The sequence below is a fragment of the Eucyclogobius newberryi genome, unplaced genomic scaffold (genome assembly GCF_026437365.1).
Source record: "Eucyclogobius newberryi isolate DKJ021-1_F unplaced genomic scaffold, fEucNew1.0.hap1 SCAF_19, whole genome shotgun sequence".
NCBI classification, from domain to species: domain Eukaryota; kingdom Metazoa; phylum Chordata; class Actinopteri; order Gobiiformes; family Gobiidae; genus Eucyclogobius; species Eucyclogobius newberryi.
This window is the reverse complement of record NW_027315823.1, coordinates 31,276,422-31,302,626: the sequence shown is the minus strand read 5'-3', so window position 1 is coordinate 31,302,626 and position 26,205 is coordinate 31,276,422. Positions and strand designations below refer to the sequence as shown.

The window sequence follows — 26,205 nt, the reverse complement described above, 5'->3', positions numbered from 1 at the left end:
TTTAATAAGTTCTCAAGCTAATCTTACCGTAATTTCTGAAAACGATGAGCACCGATTTTAGCTTACCCGACTTAAATGAAACACTTTTTGTATTTTCTCTGGCCAGAACTCTTGTATTAAGTCATTAAATATTATTTTTTTTTTAAATCCAAGGACACTCTAGTCATCTTTTAGAATTATCAAATCAAATCAAATCAAATCAATTTATTTTTGTAAGGCCCAAAATCACAACAACAGTTGCCTCTGAGGGCCACAGGGAGAAATTATAATCACGCGGTTTACTTGACAGTCCATAATGATATGTGTGAAACAGCACAATGGCTCCACATCATCATACAAAAAAAGGTGTATTTAGTATATATTTTTATTGAATTCTAATTTAACTCTGAGATGAATCAAAATGAACATGTTTAAGTTCTGAGATGTGTATTATTATAATGTCTACAGTGGGTTCATTAGAAGTTTACAACTCGGGTCAGTTTGACATCATTTCTTCTTCGCATTAGCTGAAGGAAGCTTGTTGTTTCATTGAGTGGCAGGAAATATTTGTGACATTTGAAAACACTTTTTGGTCCACTTTCTCTCGAGCTCCTCATCTGTCCCCGACCTCCTTCTCTGGTCCTAAATGTGATCAGAATCGGCGCAGCTATACCATATTTCCACGGCTTATTTTCCCCATGCAGCTCGGACTGTGACCACATGACTGCTCTATCTATCGCTCCTGCTGCCTCCCTGTGCGCGAGATAGGCCCTGCTCAAGACTCCTGGTTTCTACTCGCAGGCATTTCCACATTTCCATTTTCTGTGATCTAAACAAACCCATTACCTCAAGTCTACAGCCCCCTTGGCCACGAGAACCCTAAGGACGCAGCCCCGGGGCTGTAAAAAAGCGTGGAGGAGAGCTACCTTCAATGGCCCCTATGTTAAGTCCGAATAGTCAAATAGCACACTCGCCCAAGCAGGCCCCTTCACTTATCTAAGGCACTGCAGAGGGGTGACTGCTTATCCCTATACCTCTGTAGTCAATCAATTAGGGGATCAAAGCGGGAGATGAGGCGAGTGTCACAAAGCTCTCCCACACATAGAGACACTTCACCTGACTGACAGCGGACCAAAGGGGGACACAGAGCGAGCGGAGGGGACAGCCGTAGCACAAGCAGAGGTCTGATCCTGGACAGGCAGAACTGCACATGAGTGTATGAGGCCTGACACTGAGCCCCAGAACAATAGGCCCCTGCAGTGGAGTTCCCACGCACACAAACTTACATCATGTGATATGGACCCGAGCGGAGTGAACTTTGAAAATGAAACATGAGTAAGAGTTACTTCATCTGACAAAAAGTTAATAACACACGTTTGCATCAGCAGGCTCTTGTCAACAGTGACAATACAATTAGATGCTTTGTTTTTAAGTTGTTTGAAAGAGAAAGTGATGGAAACATGTTCAGATAAAATATACTTTTGCGTCTCAACATTGGACTTATGTATTGTAGTCAACACCAGTTCACCTTCTGTGCTCTGCAGTTTAGCAATCTGACTTTTAAAAGTGTTCATGATAGGGCAAAGAATATAGAACAAAATATGTCTTGTTTTTTCTAAAAATAAATCTAAAATGTTCACTCTGAAACATATGCTCAATAAGATACAGTAATTGTGTAATATTGTGTTGTTGCCCTCTGCTCCTGACACTTTCACCCAGCACTGATCCCAATAGTTGTTCCTTGGCAGTTGACTCACCCTTCAATGGGACACAATAAAGTATACCTAATATTTCACATATTTAATGTAAGAATTTTATATTTTGGGAAATGTTTAGCCGTTTTAGCCATTTGTAGATACATTAATAGTAAGGGCTAATTTTCAGTGAAAAATGTCTTTGGTCTGATATTCTAATTTACAACAGTTCACAGTATGTAAGAGTAAACAAAAGACATGTGGAAAATGTGTAAAAGGTGCAGCAACAACTATAACACCCTGAAGGAAAAAAAAAAATGCAGGTTGAGAGGTTATTGCTTTGCCTGGAGTATTCCCGGACCTCCTACAAGAACATTTACATAGAGCCTTTTTAAACTCTGGTTTGAACAGTGAATAATGTTCTTGATAATACACAATATGCTTGTGTGACTGTTTGACAATGTGTTTCCTACATTTGAATATTTGACTGCTCATGTACCTCCGTCATGTCCGACACAGCTCCCACGCTGCCTGTGGTGCAGCATGAATGGTGGGCCTGTTTTGACACTGTGCAGTTTGTGGATGCGTAGATGCCTCATAACTCCGGTCAGTCCTCTGCATTGACACCATACCAGAGGGATTTGCAGAGCGCTCTCCCCTGGTCGGCCCGCTCTGTTCTGGGTTCGGGGCAGTGCGGGAGGGGGTCAGCTGGTCCAATGAATGACTTCCTCCAGCTGCAGCCCTGTCATGTCGAGCACTCATCACTCCTTAATCACATCACACATGGAGAACACACGCGCGCTCTGCTAATGCTACGCTAATGCAACGAGACGCTCATAAAGTTTGCACCTTTTAACCCACCGTATATCATTAGAGGTTATTTTGGACAAGGACGTGGTTAACTGTTGCATGCATCAGTATTTTCAAACTGAATTGACTTAAAATTGACTCAAATCATGGCTATTAGACAACCAAAACTAAACATGAAGTGATTTTAGTGCTGATGCAGTTTTCACATGTGCCGGGGACTACAGTAGTTTTGTGTATAGATTTGTAATGTTTTTGTTAATGTGCAGTGTTTAAGCAGAAGAAGCGAGTAGGAATTTGACCTGTGCATCTGTGATCTTAACATGATTAATTTGTTTGCATGTTTTGTACAACGTATGAGTTCTGTTTGTTTTTTTAAAAATGACGATGGAAATTAGCTTTGGTTATAATCCTGCGTATTTACAGGATTTATATGTTTGTAACATTTTGTGTTTTAACATGCATTGTCCCTTTGCATTGCATTGTAAAAATCACAAATACAATTATTATTATTTATTTATTTTTAATCCAAGTCAAAGCGACATTTGTGACCAAGATCATTTTTTCTAACAGCATAGTTAAAATAAACTCTCCTGGTTTTATTTTCCCACATCACTGTTTTAATATGAAGTTATTTTCATGCTCAGCCTAGTGTTTTATTTATTATTCACTTTTCTAATAAATTAAAACTTACTATCACGTGTATTTCCTCTGAACTTGTCGATCCTGTGGTTTCATCATCTTCCTCACACAATATAAGACAATATAATATAACACCTGTGTGAAGTGTTGACCCCAAAATCATGTCATTGGCAGGCACTATTATCACTTTTATTATACATTTTTTCCATCACCAGTTAATGCGTATCATGTACACACTTCACACCTTTGCAACAACAGACAAGAACGGACCAAAGACTATTTTTGGAATCTTTAATTGATAACAGTTACGCCAGTGTTACAGTAAACACACCAACAGGCTGAAGGTACAAGTTTCCCACTACTTCTAATACTTCATACAGCAGAATAAATTATACCATGGGAATATACACACATGCCGAACGGAAAAGGCCAAAAGCACAGGTCAGGTCAGAAAGCAACTAAAAACAGGTTAACATCGGAACGCACGGGAGGCAGGAGGACTTTCAGGGGCTTAAATATCCAAATGTCTATCGACGTGTTAGAAATGAGAAGTCACACTAAGTCTAAAATCCTTTGTATTTAAAATATACACATGTGAGGTGTTACTTTTTCCCACTTTCATTGGTCCACGAATGCGTCAATGACACTTGTGCCAGAGAGATTGCGAGATAGGTCCATTGTCCATCGCTCTGGCAACGTTGGTCCCAAAATCCTCTCCACATTGTGACGTTTCATCCAGCCCCGTTTCAAAATATACAATAGTCCTTATGTCCAAGAGGCTGTCTTTTCCGTTAAGTCTCTCTTTTGTACAATTTTATCGCAACAGTGGAATTAATACTTTAACTAGTTTATACAAAATGCTCCACTCTTCTTAGCTTGGGCCCAGAAACAAAACTTAGTTAGAAAAAGAATGTGAAAAAACAAGAAATTAAAGTCAAAATAAGATAGTAAGACATCTACTTTCTGAAATCCTTGCTTTCCTACCACTCATCATGGTTGAGTAAAAAAACAAACAAAAAACATTGTATATAACAAGCTGCTCCAAACTACTGTACAGTTTTCATAAAATGGTCCAGATTTGTGAAAAAGTCGACTACAAGGGCTACACAAATGTCTCCACTATTACATCTTTTTTTTTCTTTTTTCTTCTTCTTTCCCATTTTGTACATTGCTGTGAATGGGGAGGATTATCGGGGCATCTGGTTCAAACTGGAGGTGTGGAGGTCTGAGGTTGACCCGATTAAGTGAAATTTTATAGTAAATGGGAATGTCGTCTAGTGGGCACTTTTTAAAATTGGTAATGTTAAGAGTTCAGGAATGGTTTATGTTGGTGACCGTCTGCGTCCGTGGAGTCCTGTTGGAGGACATTTTTGGAGCTGGTTGTTGCATTTAAGTACATTCTTTTATAACTTTTCTGGAAACATCTCCAAGGTTTTGAATGCATTTGTGTGGCAAAGGTTTAATTATCGATCATAACATGTTGAGGAATGTGTTAATATGTCTAGGGAATGTGATGGAAGCTGTGGAATTCAATTGAAAGTGCATGTACACCAAAAGAAAAGCGCCCCCTACTGGTATCTACTGCAGTGGGTCACTGTCAATTAGCTTTGACATTACATTTGGGCGATTTAATTTTCTTTACACCATTAAATACACACATAATTCCCAGTATTCCCGGGAGGGGAGGAGGACGGAGCTAGCCCTCTTTGGCTTGGTCCCTATTTGCAAAACAAAATACATTAATTTTGATCCCAATCCTGTTTTTGCAAATAATGCCATTCTTCCCTGAGGACCGCGGCTAAGAATGGGAGAAAGGTTAGCGAGGGGTTAAAAAAAAAAGCTAATGTCGGGCCAAAAACACTGCTTCAATTCCCAACAGGATCTTTCCAGCCAGACTTCCCACCGAGTGGCCAAGTTCTTTCGGAATGTAAGGACAAAATGTTGGAAGTGAGAAGGTCAAATCGTTCAGAGGAGCTCCGGGGATCGGGCCGAAGGAAGAGCAGCTTGAAAAACAATCACCTATTTTCAAATTCACGCATCACGCACGCTTCCATTGGTCCCATCCTGTTATTTTTACACATCGACTAAACAGAGAAAAGAGATACAAACGTGAATCAAGGAACAACGGAAATCACCATAATTGAATAACAGCAATTTTAACAATATCAAAAAAGGAAATGAGGGATTGGCTTTGTTAGCGACTATGAACAGCAAAGTACATGTCGTCGATGGCTCAGTCCACAGACCGACGACAGTCCAAGTTTCGTTTATGTGCTCTTCCATAAGTCAGTTTGGGGGGCATTTTACGCAAGACAAACGCACTTGAGATTTCAGACAATTCCAGTGGTCATGGAGAAGAAGAAGCCATTTTTCCTTGGCCTGGAAAGAAATCGGCGCTGATCCAAAGTCTTGGTGTGGCATGAGTTGTGTTAGCTTGCGATGGTGTTAGTGTTTGAGTTTAGTAGGCCTGCCCTGTCTCCACTTGAAGCAAACCGAGCACAGCTGAGTGGTCTCCGAGCTTCATCCTCCTCTGGGTGGACAGACTCACGTTCTTAGCCAGGTAGTCGACTGCAGCTGGAAAAAGAAAAGAAAACTAGGTAAGTCTATAGGTTTACTATGTTTACTATGTGGTTAAGACAGGGTTAGATTTGAAGGGACCATTTTACATGATCTATACCTTATTTAGTCCCAATAAACCATGAATGTAGACTTGATACATACTGAACACGTGGTTTATTAAGCATGATTTAGGTTTAGTAAGTACTTAATTTAGGTTTAGGAGTTAGAAGCTAGGAAATAATTAAGCATGGAATAAACTATTTGTTCATGATGAATTAAGTCTTTGTCCATGTTGTTTTAAGGCAATAAAAGTATTGTTTTTTATTTGTATATGAGTTTATTAGGTTTTTTTAAAGAACATTTTTAGCTTGTTTATTTCACAGAAAATGTGTCTTGATACTTTTAGGGCTTTGTAACTCATGTCCCTGTGTGGATTTCAAACTACAAATGGAAAATAAACTTAACTATTGAGGAGACAAACAAACGGTCTGTTCGATTCTGAGATTTTGTGGGGCCTTTCTGTTCAGAGCTGTCATGTTCCCCTAAATCCAGGAATGGTTTTCTCTTCCTCCAGTTATTACCACTGACTTAAAACATGCACAATATTCAAATCCATCAGCGGAGCAAGATACCGGCTCGAATACTGACAAAAAGCCCCTAAAGGTACGACTTCCTATCAATACTTGGTGCCATTTCTGACCATTTGGCCTGGCCCTCATCCTCTTCTTCGTTCATTCACAGCACAACAGGTCTAAACGCAGCGGTTTTTCCACTCGCACGTGCACAAACCGACAGACAGGTGGCAGATTTCTCGAGACATATGCCCCATTCATTCCCACATCATTTCCGCGATTAAGGCTGAAATAAGTTGTGGCAGTAGCGAGTAGAAGACAAAGCCCCTCCCCCTCCGTCCCTTGTCTGAGGTTGGCACGGCGATGGCATGGCGCTGTCACTCACACAGGTCGCCGTGTGCTCCGGGACGTGCCAGTCTTCATTAAACCTGGCATCTCCGATTTCATGCCCTCCACACGCCACATGGACCATCATTTTCGGCGGCAGACAGCAGCTCTCTCCCTCTCCCCTTCATTCATTACACATCCACTGTGCTCAATCAGCGTCTCAATTAACCTCACTTCAGATCACATCCGCGCGCCCGTCACTTTCCCGTGAAGATGACAAAACGCGACGCACACACACACACACACACCCATGCACACACGCGCACACACATGCACACACACACGCACACACACACACACACGAGAGCCACGCATGGAAACCCGAGCAGCAGATGCACTCGAAGCTGGATAGAAATGGCCTCTCGATCTGGTTAGTCTGAACCAAACTTCTATCTATTTTGATATGTAATTTCACATCTATAGGCGCGATTCTCACTCACACTGTTGAAAGGTAAATTAGGTGAAGTTTATTGCCAAAGGACACAACAGAAGAATGTATTGTCAAAAGCGGGGAGTAAAATGTTTTATTATACCCATATGGAAAATTGTCCTCTGCATTTGGCTTGTCCTTCACAGCTGCTGTGGGAACCTGTCAGAAGTAGTGCGTGACCTCAGCCAGGGACCGTTTCCAGAGATCTTGAGTAGAGATAGACCGAAATATCAGTTGGCTGGTACATTATGCTGATAAAAAAGTCTATGTTTTATTTCTATTTAGTGCTAAGAGGTGTGAGTGAGTGGAACGGGCTGTGGGTGAATTTTTATTGAACTATCAAAAATATTGGCAGAGCTTATTCGTCATGGACTTTCACTGCATTATAAACCCTGTATTGGGCATGAAAAAACGATATTTGACCGATCATTTGTTTTATGATCAGGACTAGCTAGCTTTAGGATTAACCTCACTAACTGGAAAACACAGAAGACGCCCAGATGTAACGAGAACATGCAAACTCCACAAAGAAAGGCCCAGAACCACCTTCTGTAAGGAAGGTAAAGCCACTGTAGTAGCATTAGTGTTAGAAGTTGAATAACTAGCTTTGAGTATTGGCCTATTACGTTCTAGATTTTCCCAGATATGCAATCCCTGCAACCTACAGAGACATTTACAACACCGATTACTCTCAGATAGGCAGGCAATGTGGATTTCCTCGCTAACTGACTGAATAAAAGCAAAATACTTGTGAGGCGTAGCTTTCTTGTTGGTGAAAGTGTGCTTCCTCTTACTCTCCTGAACAGCTCTGACAGCATCAGTCAATTATGCTAATCTAATAAAGGCACTCTTTCCTGCCCTGTGGCTGTGTGTATGTGTGTCTGTGAACAAGGGGCTGAGGCTGAGGTGGGACAGAGGACACTGCAGCCCCTCCGGGTGTCTCCTCTCCTTTGAAGTGTCCCTCTCATTGTCCCGGGTCGAGTGGAGCAGGGTGTCTGCTCCCCTCGCAGAAACATATAGGGAAGTTTTATCAAGAGCACGTGTCTCAGTCTCTCCAGAAAAGAGGGCAAAGGGCAAAGGGTGCTTCCTCGAAAATGGCCAGCACTTTGAAAATGTGACGGTTAATGTGACTAGCCCTTGTTTGTAATCAATGTATTGCCAGTTTTTGAGAAATTATGCCATTTTTAGTCAGGGTCTCTTAGATATTATCTTTTTGTTACATACTTTCTATGGTAAAATGTATATAAAGGTTTGCCGTTGTATTATTGTGTTAAAGGACTCATAGCATTAAAACCATGTTGGCTCATCATTGCACAAACATTGAAATTGGGACTAAACTAGGACTAAACCAGGAACTAACTATGGGCAAGGTCAGGGCAAGGACTCAAAGCGGACCAAGTTAAGTCTTTACTGATAATGTCACAGTATAAAATGTTTGTTTTACAATTATTGTGAGAAGAAACATTCATCATCATTATTGTCGGCACTATGACCACACAACATTGAAATCTTTCATTTGCATTCTAAAGGCTAGTTTTGTCAAATCAAACGAATGAAAACAGCCTGATTAAACTAAAAATAGTACTTGTTGCTGCCTATAATTCTAACGATTATTATTTTTTGGTTTTTACGATTATCGATTAACCGAATAAAATCTTGACATCCCAAAAGCAGAATTAAATTGGGCTCAAACTCTGACTCAAACAAGCACAAGTGTGTTAATAACGACTAATAAATGCCACATCAGCCACAGATAAATGCATATGTCTTTATCAAATTGATGTTGCGCAAAAGCAAATAGAAAACAAAGACATCACACATTTATCTTCAGTGAGCCTTTACTCTATTGAGTGAAATTGCTTTAATCATTATCGAATCATTGACTTACTCTGTCCGTACTGGCTGTACTGGTATCCTGCGGCGACGGGGTCCACGCTGTAGCTGGTGGCGCTGTACGTGGGGGGGCAGTAGGACTGGGAGGAGGCCAGGGAGTCCACACTCTTGATGGGGTCGGAGCGCTGGCTGCAGCTGGCCGAGATGGAGTTGGAGCTCTCCAGGCTGCTGTGGAGGGGCGAGATGGAGAAGTCGTGCTGGCTCTGGGACGCGCTGGGGTTACTCAGGATGCTCATCACCTAAGGATGGATGTAGGACAGAGGCGGTGAGGTCAGGAGTGGAAGACATTATCATTATCACTGATATTTTGGACGTTTAAGGCAAAAGTCAAAAGTATTGAAAATCAGACACTAATCAATACTAAAACTAGTATGTAAACTAGAAGAAGTAAGGATACAAAAAAAATTCCAAAACGGTACAAAATTGGACCTTTCCTGAAACGTTTTAGAATGAACTTGAGCTTTAACAGAACAATACAAGACCAGATGAAATGTGTTTTTTTAATTGTGTATCCAAATTGATATTGAGTGTTTAGTCTTTTCCTTAGTATTGAAATTGAGTTTGAAACTGTTGTATTTTAACAACACTATCCCATTGTACCCTTTCTACGCTCATCATTTGTCTACACGTGTCTCTTCATAGGCCTGGTCGGCTCCTGAGCAGGCTCAGAGCAGTCCACTCTGACTCTCCTGGGGCAGAGGGGGAACTGAGGGTGTTACATTTGGAAAATTGAGGATCAAAGCTCCAACAGAGTTATGGGAAAGTACGTTTTCAGTGCAAATATAGCACTCATCCCAGCTCTTCACGGTGCAGATACCAATAGAAATACACAATTTCAACTTTGAAATAGGGAAACTTCCCCATCATTTTTTTTTTTTTTTTTTACAAGTGCAGGGTGAAGGAAGGATGGCACAAGGACAGAGCAGGCAGTGAAGGGTGACGAGGTTAAAAAAGGAGAATTTGAACAAGAGAGAGTGTTTCCATTAGCCGCTGGTGCCAGTAAGTGCTGTTCTCTGGGAAAGAGGGGTCCCATAGCGATAATAGACTCACCAGTAGTGCCAGACAGCCCCCCGTCCCACCAACCCTAAAGGCCTGAGCCGCAGCCTACAGCACAACAAGCACCGAGGGAGTCCCTAATCCTTCGCCCCTAGCCTACCCATCTCATGAATAGTAATGGGGTTGGAACGGGTAAATGATCCCCTCAGATCCACATACAAAGTCCAGGCTCGGTGAAGCCAACAGAGGGGCCGCTGATAGTGCAGGTTGGGCCTGCGCTGCATATTACACACACACTGTATCATTCAGAGTGCACAAGAAAGCCTCCCATTCAATATTTCAGATTATTGTAATAGCTTGTGACACTGGTCCGAAGAAGGGTTCAAAATGTGTTGAGGCGACAGTATACCACAAATTTTCTCATGTCACGGTCCACACCCCTCCCCTCAATGGCAACAATAACATTTCAACCTTTTCTGATTCTATTTGAATCATGCAAAACTGGACCTATTCACTAGCATTATATTAAACTCAAGTTTACAGCTTATCCATATCTTTGGATTGGAATTCATACTCTGTAATGTATTACCAAAATATATATGCATTTACCTCTGTTTCCCCTTTTACTTTTTTGTCCCGTTCCCTACATTTCTCTTTATGGTTCTTCATATTTTTTTTCCGTATTATCAATAACCAATTCAATGTTGACAAGTTTATAGCGACAATCTACAAAAATAGAAATGCCGGGTATCCAATCATGTAAAAGCAATTGACCACAGCTTCCAACTAAGCAGTACATTCATATATTAGATTATATAAAGCGTCTTAAAGTCTTGCTTTTCGACATACAATTTCTCCATTCCATCATCTGAATATTGAGCTTGCAGTTTGATTCGAAATTACAGTTCGCTGACATAACCCAAACATAAGTATTGATTTCCCTAAGCCATCAAATATATACCCAATTTGGGATTTTATTTTATTTTTTTCATGTGCTAATGCTAACTGCTCCATTGAACTTGCATTGTGTTTTGCCTTTGCTTTTATTATTCTCTCAGTTACTTGAAGTGAAAGCAAAAGTGGGGGTCGATAAAAAGCCAATTGTCCTCCACATGGTTTTCCCTCCGAACCTTCCTCTCAACATCAGGTTCATGTTGAGTTTCGCCATGCTGCACTGACCCTTGACCCCTGGACTGCTAAACCAATTAGCTCGTCGTGGAGGTGCTTACACACAGCCGTTCGCCGTTAGCATCTTGTGAACACTTGCATGCAGGCACAGACGGGCTGAAACTGGCCGCAAATGATACAGTGCAGGCCAGAAATATCCCACAGAGGAGAAATTAACTATATTCTATAAATGAATCATATTTTCAAGAAAAGTCACCCAGGAAATATGGCGTTAAAGTCATTTCCACATGTTAATTCTATCAGTATGGAAACCCCCACTATCCACTATAGTGTACATCTGTGCTCCAAGCATGTGACACATGAGCTATAACAGGGAGATTCATGGAGCCTTCAGAAACGAGGCCTGCACAGTATTAGAACAACGTGGACTTAGTATTTAGGAGCTTATAGTTTGCATTACACGCTACATCTCCTGAATGTATTCAATCATTCATTGTAAAAGAGTATTCAAACAGCCAAAACCGCATTTTGGATTGGAAGGATAACTGTTAAAAGTATATTTAAATTAAGACTTATTAAAATAGTTTTTGTTTGGTCTTAAAATTGTGAATGGTCCATTATATTCTAACGATTTACCAAAATGATGTAGAAACTATTCTCATAAATTTGTAGTACGAGCATTTCAGGTAATAATTTGAAGATAATATGATTGCTTTTAATAAACACAATAATAATACAATAGGGTTTAATAAAAGCCACTTCCATCTAGGACTCAACTAAGTTCTTTGTGCCTTCTGATATTTCAATATCAGTAAATTTGTCATATATTTTCCAGCTATAACCTAATATGATCATATAGTCCAAACGCTTAATGAGTGTCCTGTAAAGAATTGCTGAAGGGCTTAAGTCTTTTTTAATCACTGGTTAATAATAAAAGGCTGATTAGATTACTTCCCTAGAAAAGAGAATTGCCAATTAATGTCCACGCTCAAGTTCTTCAAAAGAAAATGACTCTTATCATTGATACAGTTTTAGCCAATTACACTGCCACTTCTGTCTGGTCATCTGAGAGAAGAGGTTTATCTGTCATTTTATAGCAGTGAACAACGCAGTTTGTCGTATTTATATCTCTATTAAACCTCTATTTGTTTGTTAGAATCTGTACATTACAGCCATTAAAGCAAAACAGAAAACTCTGTTCACAGCCTCTCATTTTCCCCTCTGGTTTTTGCGAGGAAGGCAACGGTCTATTTGCGAGGTGGGTGTTAGTTTTACAGGCCCGTAAAGTTCATCCTTCGTTTGTGAAATGATACTTTGTGATGCAATAAAAGTGTCATTTATTTCCTTTGACTAATGTCTGTCTTTTATCGTTTTGGTGTCTCTAATGTCAAGTATAATGATTTAACTTGAGGAAAAGAGCTCGACGTGGTATTGTACCCTGGGCCAAATGATTAGAATTAAATCATGTTTTTCCCTATAGCGATATCCACAGAACGTGAATTGTTTGAGTCGGCGTAATTTCGACTACGAGAGAATGTAAATTGGTGGCATGAGGTCACCTACTGTTTCTGACCGTTCAGCCCAGCGACATTAAAGGGTCAAAACGTCATGAAACCAACACCAGTGACTCATGTGCGATGTTTCTGGCCCATCAATACATCACCAAATTTAGAATCTTCCCATCAGTCAGTACAAAAATGTGAATCCATCCAAACAATTCCATTTCCTCGGTGTTTCTAAGGCCCCTCCCTCCTCTCCTCTGCGTCCTCCTCAGCAGCGGCGGCAGCAGCGGCCCACACGGCTCGTTTGTTGTTGTGCTCAGAGTGCTGCTGGGAGATAATGTGAGCCAGGACCCAGTTTAAAGGACAATGCTCGGGGCTGTTTCCTTCACCCACCACTCTGTCTACGCCCAGATAGATTACTTTATAAATAATAATAAAAAAAGTAATTAATTCCCACAACTTCTGAGCCCTGCAGCCTGTGGCGACATGAATGGGGAAGTGTAAATTGATACAATGTGCATCCTTTTAGATAAATAAATAGCGACATTGGAGACACAAAAAAGGCCCTTTATATCCCCCCCTAATTTCTGCAGAAGACAAATTTGTTTTTTTTGTTCGGGGCAATGTTCGACGAGTGGCTCTTTGTTGGTTTGTTCATGAGGAGAGAACAATATATGAGACAAAGAAAAAAACTGAACACTATTTAGACTGGAATAAGTTGGTTCAAGTTCGGAGATTACCTTAAACTTCAGTTCGTTTTTTAGTTTTGAGACTTTACTTTTATGATCCCAAATGTCTGTATTCAACACTGTGCATTGAATATGTGTTTTCTATGCTGTTTATTGCCATTTTCAAGAGGCACACTGCTGCATAAGGGTTTTGTCTGGTGTTTAAACAAGGTATTTATATTGTACATTACAGCGGATGATGGAATTTTTCCCATTTTTGTCCCATTTTTCACATTCACAAGTCATGTAGACTAACAACCAATGGTATGTCGCCTTACTCAAGACCCTCTGTGCATACAAGCACGTGATTGGCCAAATCAGAGGTTGCAAATAAACCTGCGGTGGCTGGTAAATAACTGAACGCTTGCACTTCCAAAATTGCTGAATGAATAAAGGTTTTTGTCCGCCATGGTAATTACTTAGCATGTGGTACTCTGACCCAGTCCAAACAAAAGATTAGAACAAATATTGAAGTATTAAGTTTAGTACCATAACTAAACTGGTTGTAATCCAGAACTAAGTGATGCAAAACAATGAGCGAAGGACTAAACCAAGACAAAACTTGAATTTAACCCAGAACATAATTACAAAGACTAAACCTGAATAATATTTGTCATATAATTTGTAATATAAGTAATATATTTGCCTGTTTTCCTAATGTGCTGCAGCCTTATGTATGTTATCAGAGAGCTGGGAGACGAGGGTGAGGGGCCCTGAGAGAAAGTGATCCAGTGCTGGAAAGAGTGGCGGCTTTACGCTGGTACAAAGCCTCTGTAGGACTGCGCTGGCCCCGGGGCTCTAGTCTGCCTGCAGAGCTGATACGGGCCCTTCTGTTCCAACACTCCCTTCTCCACAAATACTCCTAATCTGCGCACCACTGGATTAGGTCCTCTGTCACCAATAGCTCTCCGTTCTGCCCAAATCGAATGCCCCCGAGATGTACCTTCAAGTGAGGCCGAGGTCACCGGGGCAGGCGGGGGGGAGAGGGACGTGTGCAACTTATCTGACTGCTGCAGAATAGGCTCGCTCGCACCTCAGCCGATCCAGCACACTGATACCGGCTTCATCCGAGTATGATTAAAGATCCTCCCTGATGATGACACTTGAATTTTCGATCGATATTTGAAGGGCGGTCTCTCTGTCCCGCGGCGGTGATTTCAGCGCAGAGGACAAGGTCCAGGAGACCCAGAAGAGTCTAAAAAGTGACTTTGACAAATAAGATAGAACGAGAATAGGGAGATGCTTTGTGAAAGTTTGACGAAGTTTGTCGAGGCAGAGAAACCGAATTGTAGTAGAAGTCACAAGTGATTTAATACAAGCTGTTACATATTACTTTTTTAAATGCAAAAGTATTTCTCTGTTGTTTTGTGTTTGATTTGTTTGCCTTCTCAGTATCTCAATCTGACATAAGAACTGCCCCACAATGAAAGCAAAGTAAATGAATCCATTCCAAAAGCCAGAATCCCGTTTGTCCCACCCCTCCCCCAGCGCTCACATGAGAGGGCCGGCCCAGCGGGCAGCGAGGCCCCTCATCTGAGCAGACAAAATGACTATTTAAAAATAACAGTGATTGCATAAATTGAATTAAAGCGTTTTGGTCACGGTGGAGGTGGCGCGGGGCTCACAGACAGCAGGCCGGTGGCAGGCAGCAGATGACGAGCTCTGGCCCCTATGCCACCGCGTTAATTGGCCACGGCACATTAATAAAAAGTGAAAAGTGTCCTCCACAGCGCCATCGCAGCCACAGGCAGAGAGTCAAAAAACAGTGGTTTGAGCTGCAGGGAGGGCTTTGAAGAAACTGAGGCAGAGGAGGAGGAGGAGGGGGCTGCTAATTGTGTTCAATTAAGTGTCTGATTGGCACTGACAGAATCTGGGCAGTGACACGTCAGGCACAGATGAGGACGATTAGGCGCCGCTGGAACAAGCTGTCACTCCACAGTCCCTCCACAGTCCCTCCACAACATGGTGGCTGCACAGGAGCTCTGTCTAATACGCTCAACAAACCAATCCACAACCATTACAATAGAGAAAGCCATGGAGATTACTATTATTATTTTGTTAAGCCAAAAATGTTGTCAAGTAATTTCCTTTTTTTTTCAGAACCGGACAATACATACAGGATGGACGTAGAATTCTGAAAATGATTGTGAGTTTTTTATGCTGAACACTCTGGAAAATATTGAAATGAAACCTAGCTCTTAAGGTCCATTTACCTCTCTTTAAGGAGATGTACTAATGTGCTAAACGCTACTTCCTTGTCGACTCCTAACCTCGACACACAGCTGCTGGAGCTTTAAAGACCTCTCCCCAGTCTCCCGCTGTATAAGCTATCAGCCCTGCCCTGCCTCGCTAAAGGTTAATATGACGTCTATTGGGCTGCAATTGGAGAACGTGTGGGGAGCAATCCTCTCCATTCTGTGCTAGTGATATGCTTGAGTAACTATGGGATGGATTCAGCCACTGGGAACAAGAGAGAGGCCCCTTCAAAGTGCACAGCCTAATGCACACAGACTTGCAGCTCCCTCAACCTTGCAATGCTGCTTTTTTCTTAAACTAAAGTGAAGTGGGAAAAGAGTGTGGGGCCTACAATCCCGCTTTGCATTTTCAAGATTTTGAGTCATTTTGGAGCTTTAAAAAATAAATCTAAAAAATGTAATTGTATATTTGTTCTATTGAATTTGTAATTGTTATTTTTTATTTGTTAGGAATTAAAATGTTGAAGCAGTTACACAGTTTATATGGCAAAGTTTTGTGTCAAATGCCCTTCCTGTTGCAGCCAGCCACATACTATAACTTGATTCTCTAATGTTTACTGTTTTAAAGCTTTATTGTAGTTTTCTCACCTATAAAATCAGGAGTCCGTAAAGTATATGTAACTTCTACAATTTTAGATGACCCAGAGTTGAAGCCAGTTACAATGTATAGGTTAAACTTAATCAATTTACAATATAAAATATAAAATACATAATACATAATAGTGTACTGTGTAAATACTATCTCAAGTATTGTCCATGTCTGGTAAGATGAAGGGGAAAAACTATAGACAGGGATGAGTTGGTTTGGAGGAGGTGTTTGCTCAAACCAGCAGGGGCTCGGGCTTGTGAAAAATGTCAGGTCAAATTGTTCTTGACAGTGTTAATATCTGCGGCTCATAGCCATAATTACATGTAAATAAATAGTGAAATAGCTCGCAGCTGGAGACTGAGAAGGGAGAGCGGGCGGCGCGAGGCAGGCAGCTGAGGACCCATCTCCTGCTCTGATTGTCAGGAGGAAGAAAGGCAACAGGGAGACGAGACATGTGCACTGAACCATGGCGCCAATAAACAGGAGAATTTCAAGGGGCTAAGAAAACTGAGAGCGTAACTTTGTGAGTCTACAGCAGCATATGGACGCAGTCAGTACTTGGCATGCAAAATTGAAGATGATTTTGATTGATTAAGGCATTTAATTTCACTTAGATGATAGTTTTAGCAGAAATGTTTTAGCATAATTCCATACAGTATTTAGGCATTTTGAATATTTGGCACTTGGAAGGTTAAATCAACCTTTGTTGTACATATTTTGTAAGATGTGTACAACAAAGTGTTTATATCTATACTTGATCACAACAGAGTGAGTGCGAGTGGGACGCGATGTGAAAATGTGGGTTAAAGCCGGAGTCAGAGCGAGTATTAATCACAGCATTGCACCTGTCAGAGTGGCATCTGGAACTAACGGGAAGCACATTTCTCCAAAACATTGTCTGAGCCAACAGGGGCAGAGGGGCAGGTTCAGAGCGAGTCCTGCCCCTGCCCTGCCATCCCACAACCCCCTGCTCCATGACCTCTGACCTTGAGGAGATAGGTCATTGCACATGTGTCCAGCAGACGTTTCACCTGTCCAACGCACCATCATAATGCTTTATTACTGTACCCTTCACACACTTGGCTGCTGTTATTATTTTGGGTCCAGCAAGTCACCTTCATGTGTTGTGGATTTGAGCTGCAGCGCAGATGAGCATGTGGCACACTGTATACCTGTGTGTAATAGCTATTTTAGATAGGATCGATGTCTGGGCCTATACTTTAATAAAGGCAGGAGCACTCTGCACTTTATAGGCATTTCAACTGCGTGGGACACATAGCATGTGAATCAGTTTCACTTATTTTCTCCTTAAATCCCCATCTTCTAGGATTTACTGAAATTCATATTGGCTGCCTCTGCAAGATAAATGTAAATCACATTCCCTTATATTTATTATTTATCAGGATGCAGCAGCTCACTTTCAGCAGGAAATATCTCTCACCCGCACACAAACACCCTTGCATTTAAATAGCATTTTTATTGTCCGCTATAGCCTTTCATCTGGGCGCAGGGAGAAGAGCTGCCTCTCCAGGGGAGAGAGTTGGAGCAAGAGAGGAAGGTGGGGAGAGAGAGCGTGCAAAGCACTATTGGCAAGGCATCATGGGATGACAAAAAGCCAAATGGAGGAAAGGAAGGTTGGTAGGTGAAAAATAGATTATGAATACACAAAGCACCCCAACCAAAAATATTTTGGAATGAAAAAGCAAATGGCTTTACTTGGATGGCCCAGAGACTGTGCAACAAATGTCTCAGGTGTAAAGACGAGCTAATGAGCTAAAGCATTAGCTCTGAGTAAATGCTAATATGAGCAGTGTTTTGGTAAGTGCAGCGCCTGTCACACCACAAAAGCAGCAGGGACATGACTGGAGAGCAGACTGAGCCGGGTGGATGTACATTCTGGTGTCACAGATGCAGAATATTTCCACAGAGTTCAGAAATGTTGCAAAACAACAACAAACATTAATAATCTGCGCGGGAACAGTATTGCCAGTGGATATGATTTACAGTCCCTGCCTTTTCTTGGCAGCTGCCAACAGCAGGTCTCTTTTTTCTCAAAGCCTCTTACATCTTTTTTTATACTTGCCAAATTGAAACAGTATTTGTTTTAATGGGAGTTCTAATTAACCACTATGTATTCCCCCTCTTGCTCTGCGAGTGGTGGAGCTGTGAATGCAGGCTATGTGCTCATCCCCTTTGATTTGTTGTCAGTGGAGGCTGCCAGCTGACACAGTGCCCGGCGAGAGGCTTAATGCCCAACTTTTAATAATGTGGGGGACTACATGCTCTCCCCCTCTCATTGGTATTCAGGTGCACAGAGTCTTGTTAGAAGTCAGGGAGTGAGGCGGAATCAGCCGCAGCTCCAGATTGTTCACTACATTTTCCCCTCCGCATTTTTTTTGGCAACGGCAGAGCTTGCTTCTTAAAAATAATTCATCCGTTTTTAAAAGAAGCGTCTGCGCAGGCTAATGGAGCAGTGGTGGTGCGGTGGAGTCTCCCCTGGCTTATCTCTGTCAGACAGTTGCGGGGAGTCGCTGGTGCCGGTGTCAGCGTGCGTGGATGGTGCAGCGCTGCGCGGGCTGCAGGCCTGGGGACACACTTCAAAGAGGCAGGGGTGAGAGCGCTCTGCTCTGATCCTCCACGAGAGCGGCCCACTCAGCCCAGAGGCCCGCTGCACACCGCCTTGTCATTCCAAAACACAACACTTCACTAAACTGCAACCAAAGTTACTCCACAACTTTAAAACCTTCATCAGCTCAGCAATACATTTCTATCAAAGTTCAGATAGTCTTAAGAAACAGACAGATGTTAAAACATCTCTCACTCCTTCGCAATAAGACAAACATATCAGAAACAAGATGGCAGTGTGCATCCATGCTTGGATATGAATATGTTCATCCCTAAATGCCACAACACTGTGCAGAAAAAAATGATTATATATTTTTCAATGTATTTGTGAAATGCTAATTTGATCCTATACACTGCTACTGCATTTGCATATCCATGGTAACAGAGACAAAAATGACCTGAATCAAAGTTGCAAACAGTTTTCTTCTGTTTCAAATTTACGTTTGTTTCATGCAATGTGAAAAAAGCACATAGTCTTTGGGTGCATAAGTCAATATAAATAATAACAAAAATAATTCAATACAATAGAAATAACACAAACATATATATATATATATATATATATATATATATATATATATATATAATGTGTTTGTGAATGAAAAAATATTCAGTCACTAAATGAAATGATGTAGCTGGAGCAGAATAATTGGATTTTGCTGGACCGTCAGGTTACTCTCTCTCATCTAACATCTCAAGTACTCAAGTATTCACACAACCAAAACAATAAACTCTGTGAGCAGGCCCTCTCTGTCTCATTTGCACAACATGTGTCTCCACACACTGACCAGCATGATTTCTGCTGATATTTCTTTCCTGATGTCATTATTCCTGTAAAACTTTCCCTGAGGAGTGAAACCCAAGCTGTGCCCGTGACTGGAGCAGACCACATGCACAGTTGTTTCCTCTCTTCTCACAGCAAGTGTCCCTGTCAGAGAAGGAATTCACAAAATGCCTCTTCATGGAGAAAAGAAGAAGAAAAGAAATGGCTATGGTTTTTTAAAATCTTTGTTTTGGAGTTATACAGATATGTCGATTCTAGTTTTAGTTGTTATTTTTAAGTATTAATGTAAATACTGTGTTTCAGATGACACTACAGTATTCTCCAGGCCTGTTGTGTCATACATTTTTGGGACAAATGTAGGTTTTATTTTTCTCATAATTGTGCAGTTAATTTTGTTGTGATGTAGTGAGATCAGAAACCTTACAAAGTTTGCTTGTATAAATTGTGTTTCATAAATTGTAGATGTTCCTATTGCTATCTTTAAGTAAACTAAAACATGTAATCAATACGGAAAACTGCACTCAATCTGAGAAAAACTGTAATAGACAAAAATCAATGGTAATGTACCGTATGGTTTAAGAAGTTTAAGGTGAGTTGTAAAGCACAAGCAGGTGACTTGGTTTTTATAATAAAGAGGTCAGTTTCACTTTGAATTTAAGGGTCGTTGCTATTACGCTGTACGCCGTGTATTATCGAAATACTGTATCTTTAAGAACACTGACTTGAACTAGAATTTGCTGAAAGAATTCCACATAGAGGTCTCCCTGCCCTCTGCGCCCTCACCGTCTCTCTAACACCTGCTGTGCTGTTAAATGAAACAAGACCAGTGACAAAACACACTTCTGGTCCTCGTGCTTTTGCCCAGCCACGCACAGCTCCTCTAACGCACAGCTCCCACCTCCAGCCCATAGTCCGTGCCACTGGCTGTAATAGGAAAAGCTGTTTCTGTCAGGATAGGTTATGGGATTGGGATGGACGCGAGCTCCAGTCGGGAATGCCGGACTCTGCAGGTTTCCATTACACTCCTGGCACCGCGCCACCGCAGTCTATTTACTTGGAATCACGGAATTTTGGTCAATCTTTACAGCAATTGCTAAGGCATCAACGCTCGACACTTGAGGGAAATGGCTCTCACATACCACTGCACAAGCATATCTCAGGCAAACAGATGAAGCCTCTAACTCATTTCCACCTCGATTTTGAGTCTTTGTGTGTCTTTTTCCATCACAGCAAACTGCAACAGGAGAATGTAAACCACCTATAGCCGGCTGAAAATAAATGTGTTGACAAGAGAAAAAGGCGTTTGTCTGGGATAAAGAATAAATAAAAGTTGGAGGTTTGTAGTGTTGAGTATCGGTGTGTGGCTTGTGAGAGGGGCGATAGGTTCTGCCCCGCCCCAGCAGGACGCAGCGGTGTGGGCTGAACTGTGATTCTGTGTCAGTGGGGACTCTCCTCTCCACGCTGACACAGTGATGGGACCGCCACAGCCATTTGCAGCTCTCTGCATCATCCAAAATAGTGTGTGAGTGCCCTGTTTGCACCACACAGATAATCAGCGACGTGAAAGAACAATCCGCAGTTTAACCTTTGCATAAAAGACAGGAACATCTCAGGAGTAGGTGAAGAGATTTGCATCAAAGCCACTTGATGAGTAATTGAATACTTAAGATCCTGGAGCGCTGTTGGCCAAAGGCTCCTGTCCTAATCCTCACTATGACAGGAAATGTGTAATATCCGGCTCATCTGTGAATGGCTGTGAGAGAGGCAGAGAAAGTGCGGTGCGCCCCATGCCAGTATCAGAGAGCCATTAATGAAAAATGAGTCCATGTTCCTGGTGTTTTCTGCAGGTTTGCAGCGAGAGCATTAGCAGTTAAAGCCCCTGTGCCACGATTAACAATCAAGCACGCTGTGAGCCTGCATGTTATCCTGCGTCGCTCCGGCATGAGAGGAAATCTCTTTTTTGTCACAAAATCCTTAATTCTTTTTTCTCTGAAGAAAGAGGGTAATACCAAGAATGTTTCCAATCTGCTTTGAGAAATATTTGAAGGAGAAAAAAACTCTCAATAAAACATGTGTGAACGACGGGGTAATTGTGGACAAATGCGGCATTGAAATTCATTTTCAACTCTTTACACACCATTTCAATCTTATTTTCTGCCTGTTAACCACGTCTTGTTGGTTGGGCTGGGCAAGACTGGCCAGTATTGATGGGTAATTGTGTATAATTCACTCCGTACACATGATTTGCATCAATACAAATCATTTTCCATTCTGCGTGGCTTAAACCTCAACCCTGACCATAGAGTTTATAAACGCTCATTAATGAAGGGGTCCAGGAGGTTAGACCAAGAAATTTACCCATTTGACACGGACAGAAAGTCTTTACCCCCACATCACGACAATACAACAGTTTCTTACAAAAACATATATATTTCAGTTGGAATATCAGGAGCATTTGAGTGCCTGCCTTGTGACTGACAGGTGCACAAAGCCAGGTAGAGTGACCGGGCAGCTTAATCCAGATTGAAAAGCTAACGTGGTGACGGCGGATCTGTCAGCGTGAAGCTTTTCAAAGAAACGTTCAATCACACAAACTGCAGAGTCTTACCACGACACACAATTACATGAAGAAGATTATGTGTCTACATTTATAAGCTTTAGCTAATTATTTCATCTGCATGTGTTCCTACTGGGCGGCTCCGGATTTAGATTTCCCAGGAAAGTCGAAAAGAGCGGTTTGAAGCAACTCGAGTACTTGTGGTATACTATCAAGATGAATTTTAATTTCTTGATGTTAATCCAATTGTTTTACAAATGTAGCAATTTCCAGAAGCTAAACTAAATCCAGGGCTTTGGAAGATGAACATGAAAGCCCACACCAGAGGTTATTTTGCAGAACATGATTTTTTTTTTCTTCACAATTTTAATTTCAATCAAAGACAATTAACTGAGAGTGAATTGGGGATATAATAAAACTGCAAGTGACAACTGACCCTCAATGTAATAAGAAAGTCTAGACTCCACATATAGAGCATTTGAATATGTATAAAAATGATTACGGTCCAACTTGATTCACTAAAAATAATTTACTTGTTTAGGATAACACGAGAAATCAGTGACACAAGCTTTTAGTGGCTAATTGGTTCTTCAATTATAATGTCATGCATTTGCTAATGCCCTGACATGGTATTTTAATGTCTTGCATAACACGCATTTCTGTGACTTAAAGCATTTACAACTCATATGAATCAAATAGTTGCTTGCAAATCATGGTTACCATTGTACATCATTCAAATAGTAACACGTTTCTGTACATTTAGCAACAATATATTTCGACTTAACAACTGCTACCTAAACATACAACCTAAGAAAGCATTTAGTATGAGTAGCTGCAGGATTTTATTACATTATGTTTGAGAAGCAAAGTCAAAATAGTTTGAGTGCGGATTTTTTGTGTGAAGTTGGATAATTTTTGCAGCTTTTGAACCTTTGCACCTTATCAATGATTTGTGGCATGTCCTTGTGATACTCGTCGTGAGATGATCAGATCGCTGGCTGATGCACATAGACTCTGATAAGACTCTAGTTCATGTGTTTGGCACTGACCTGAGGCGAGAGGCCGTTGCTGACTGCGTTCATGTGGTTGCTGGAGGCCGAGGGGCTCATGAAGGTGTCGGAGTAGCTAGAGAAGCCGTGGCGGTTGGACGTGAGGCCGTAGGCGGAGCCGGTGTCTGCGCCGAGGCCGCCCTGGTGCATGGAGGAGGGGGGGAGGGGCTGGGGTCTGTGCAACGTGCCACCATCTGATGATCAACACAGTGAGAAGAGGAGGGGACATAAGAAGACTGAATGTAGGAATCAGGAATCGTATACAATATTTGAAGGTTCACACCACATCAAAATGGAGACTAAACTTGGACTAGACCTTGGAGGGAAAAATGTATCTAACTGCATTTATTTATTTATTTTTCCAAGCATTCTAATTAAGATTCGACTATAGTTTGATTCTGTTCAAAGTTCACATTTCAAACCCGTCCAGCAACATTTGAGCAAAGACTGAAATGGTGAGGCCTGAACTACAGGGTCAGAAGGTTTTATACAGAATACGATATTTAAAAATGTCTTTGCCAGATGATTTGTTGTTTGCAAAGGGAATTATTAGTTAAATAATTACAGTCATTGCTAATTGTGATTTTGAAACAAGTCCAAGCCTCGACCAGAACCAAACCAGGACTAGATAAGAACCAAACAAAGCTGAAGCCTAAACACAATGGCTATACGGACAGGGCAAGGTGTAACTCATTTAATGTCTTGGAAGATTTTGCACCATGAGCTTCTTAAAATTACAAAAATAATAACAAATGTCATGTGATATGATTTCACAAAAATCAACTTTTTGTAAAATGGAAAACAAACCTAAAATTTATGATTCTTTATTTATCGAAACAAAGAAACAGAGCTGCTGTTGTAAACCTAAGCACTGTCAGTAAAGCTCAATTACGTAGCACATATTCCATATCATTTATAATTCTGTTAACTTGAATCAAAAATATGACATACCATGAATAAAGCAGAATAATCTGATCTGGATTCTATTACATTAAATGAAGTAGACAGGACAAGTTTAGAGGACAGTCTGGTGCTGGAAACTCTCTGTTACTTTGTACTTCTTCCACTCATTTTTGAGACTTAATTTATAATATTATAAAGGTACAAACGATACAGAAAGTTCAGTTTAGAGGTTTACTGTGGCCTTATGTAGACTGGCATATAAGATGTATGTGTGAAAACTGAACATGACGAGTGTGGTGCTGGGGTACTCTGTTTTAGCTTGTGATAGTGTGGGGTACTCTGTTTTACCCTGTGATAGTGTGGTGCTGGGGTACTCTGTTTTTCCCTGTGATAGTGTGGGGTACTCTGTTTTACCCTGTGATAGTGTGGGGTACTCTGTTTTACCCTGTGATAGTGTGGGGTACTCTGTTTTAGCTTGTGATAGTGTGGGGTACTCTGTTTTACCCTGTGATAGTGTGGGGTACTCTGTTTTACCCTGTGATAGTGTGGGGTACTCTGTTTTACCCTGTGATAGTGTGGGGTACTCTGTTTTACCCTGTGATAGTGTGGGGTACTCTGTTTTACCCTGTGATAGTGTGGGGTACTCTGTTTTACCCTGTGATAGTGTGGGGTACTCTGTTTTACCCTGTGATAGTGTGAGGTACTCTGTTTTACCCTGTGATAGTGTGGTGCTGGGGTACTCTGTTTTACCCTGTGATAGTGTGGGGTACTCTGTTTTACCCTGTGATAGTGTGGGGTACTCTGTTTTACCCTGTGATAGTGTGGGGTACTCTGTTTTACCCTGTGATAGTGTGGGGTACTCTGTTTTACCCTGTGATAGTGTGGTGCTGGGGTACTCTGTTTTACCCTGTGATAGTGTGGGGTACTCTGTTTTACCCTGTGATAGTGTGGGGTACTCTGTTTTACCCTGTGATAGTGTGGGGTACTCTGTTTTACCCTGTGATAGTGTGGGGTACTCTGTTTTACCCTGTGATAGTGTGGGGTACTCTGTTTTACCCTGTGATAGTGTGGGGTACTCTGTTTTACCCTGTGATAGTGTGGGGTACTCTGTTTTACCCTGTGATAGTGTGGGGTACTCTATTTTACCCTGTGATAGTGTGGGGTACTCTGTTTTACCCTGTGATAGTGTGGGGTACTCTGTTTTACCCTGTGATAGTGTGGCGCCGGGGTAGCTGGACTCGGGGAGCTGGTATGTGGGCAGAGTGGGCATCCCGGTCCCGGGGAAGCCTCCAGGAAGCAGGTGGTTGAACGCCGCAAGCTGATTGGCTCCTGCCTGTTTACGCCATCGAGCACGCCTGTTGCTGAACCACACCTACAGGACAGAGACATGTGAAGGTCAGGTTAGGTTAGGTTAGGTTAGGTTAGGTTAGGTCAAGTTAGGTTAGGTTAGGTTAGGTCAAGTTAGGTTAGGTTAGGTTAGGTCAAGTTAGGTTAGGTTAGGTCAGGTTAGGTTAGGTTAGGTCAAGTTAGGTTAGGTTAGGTTAGGTTAGGTTAGGTTAGGTTAGGTCAAGTTAGGTTAGGTTAGGTTAGGTTAGGTTAGGTCAAGTTAGGTTAGGTTAGGTTAGGTCAAGTTAGGTTAGGTTAGGTCAAGTTAGGTTAGGTTAGGTCAGGTTAGGTTAGGTTAGGTTAGGTCAAGTTAGGTTAGGTTAGGTTAGGTCAGGTTAGGTTAGGTTAGGTCAAGTTAGGTTAGGTTAGGTTAGGTCAAGTTAGGTTAGGTTAGGTCAGGTTAGGTTAGGTTAGGTCAAGTTAGGTTAGGTTAGGTTAGGTTAGGTCAAGTTAGGTTAGGTTAGGTTAGGTCAAGTTAGGTTAGGTTAGGTTAGGTCAAGTTAGGTTAGGTTAGGTTAGGTCAAGTTAGGTTAGGTTAGGTTAGGTCAAGTTAGGTTAGGTTAGGTCAGGTTAGGTTAGGTTAGGTCAAGTTAGGTTAGGTTAGGTTAGGTTAGGTCAAGTTAGGTTAGGTCAGGTTAGGTTAGGTTAGGTCAGGTTAGGTCAAGTTAGGTTAGGTTAGGTTAGGTCAAGTTAGGTTAGGTTAGGTTAGGTCAAGTTAGGTTAGGTTAGGTTAGGTTAGG

The 26,205-nt window shown here is 41.6% G+C and overlaps 1 protein-coding gene across 3 annotated transcripts in view; it reads right to left on the bottom strand.

Annotated features, from left to right (window-relative positions):
- Positions 1-3,399: 3,399 nt before the first annotated feature.
- The window catches only part of pax7a (paired box 7a), a 59,473-nt gene continuing 36,667 nt past the window's right edge, over positions 3,400-26,205 (bottom strand). For 2 of the 3 annotated variants that reach the window (XM_072452643.1, XM_072452642.1), the window contains exons 6-9: positions 25,286-25,451; positions 23,177-23,370; positions 8,959-9,202; positions 3,400-5,696 (exon numbers count right to left, since the gene is read on the bottom strand). In XM_072452643.1, coding sequence (XP_072308744.1) covers positions 5,581-5,696; positions 8,959-9,202; positions 23,177-23,370; positions 25,286-25,451 — 720 coding nt within the window. In that variant the 3' untranslated portion in view covers positions 3,400-5,580. Of the gene's footprint in view, positions 5,697-7,173; positions 7,277-8,958; positions 9,203-23,176; positions 23,371-25,285; positions 25,452-26,205 lie in introns of all 3 variants that reach the window. The other variant, XR_011927859.1, reaches the window with a different exon arrangement.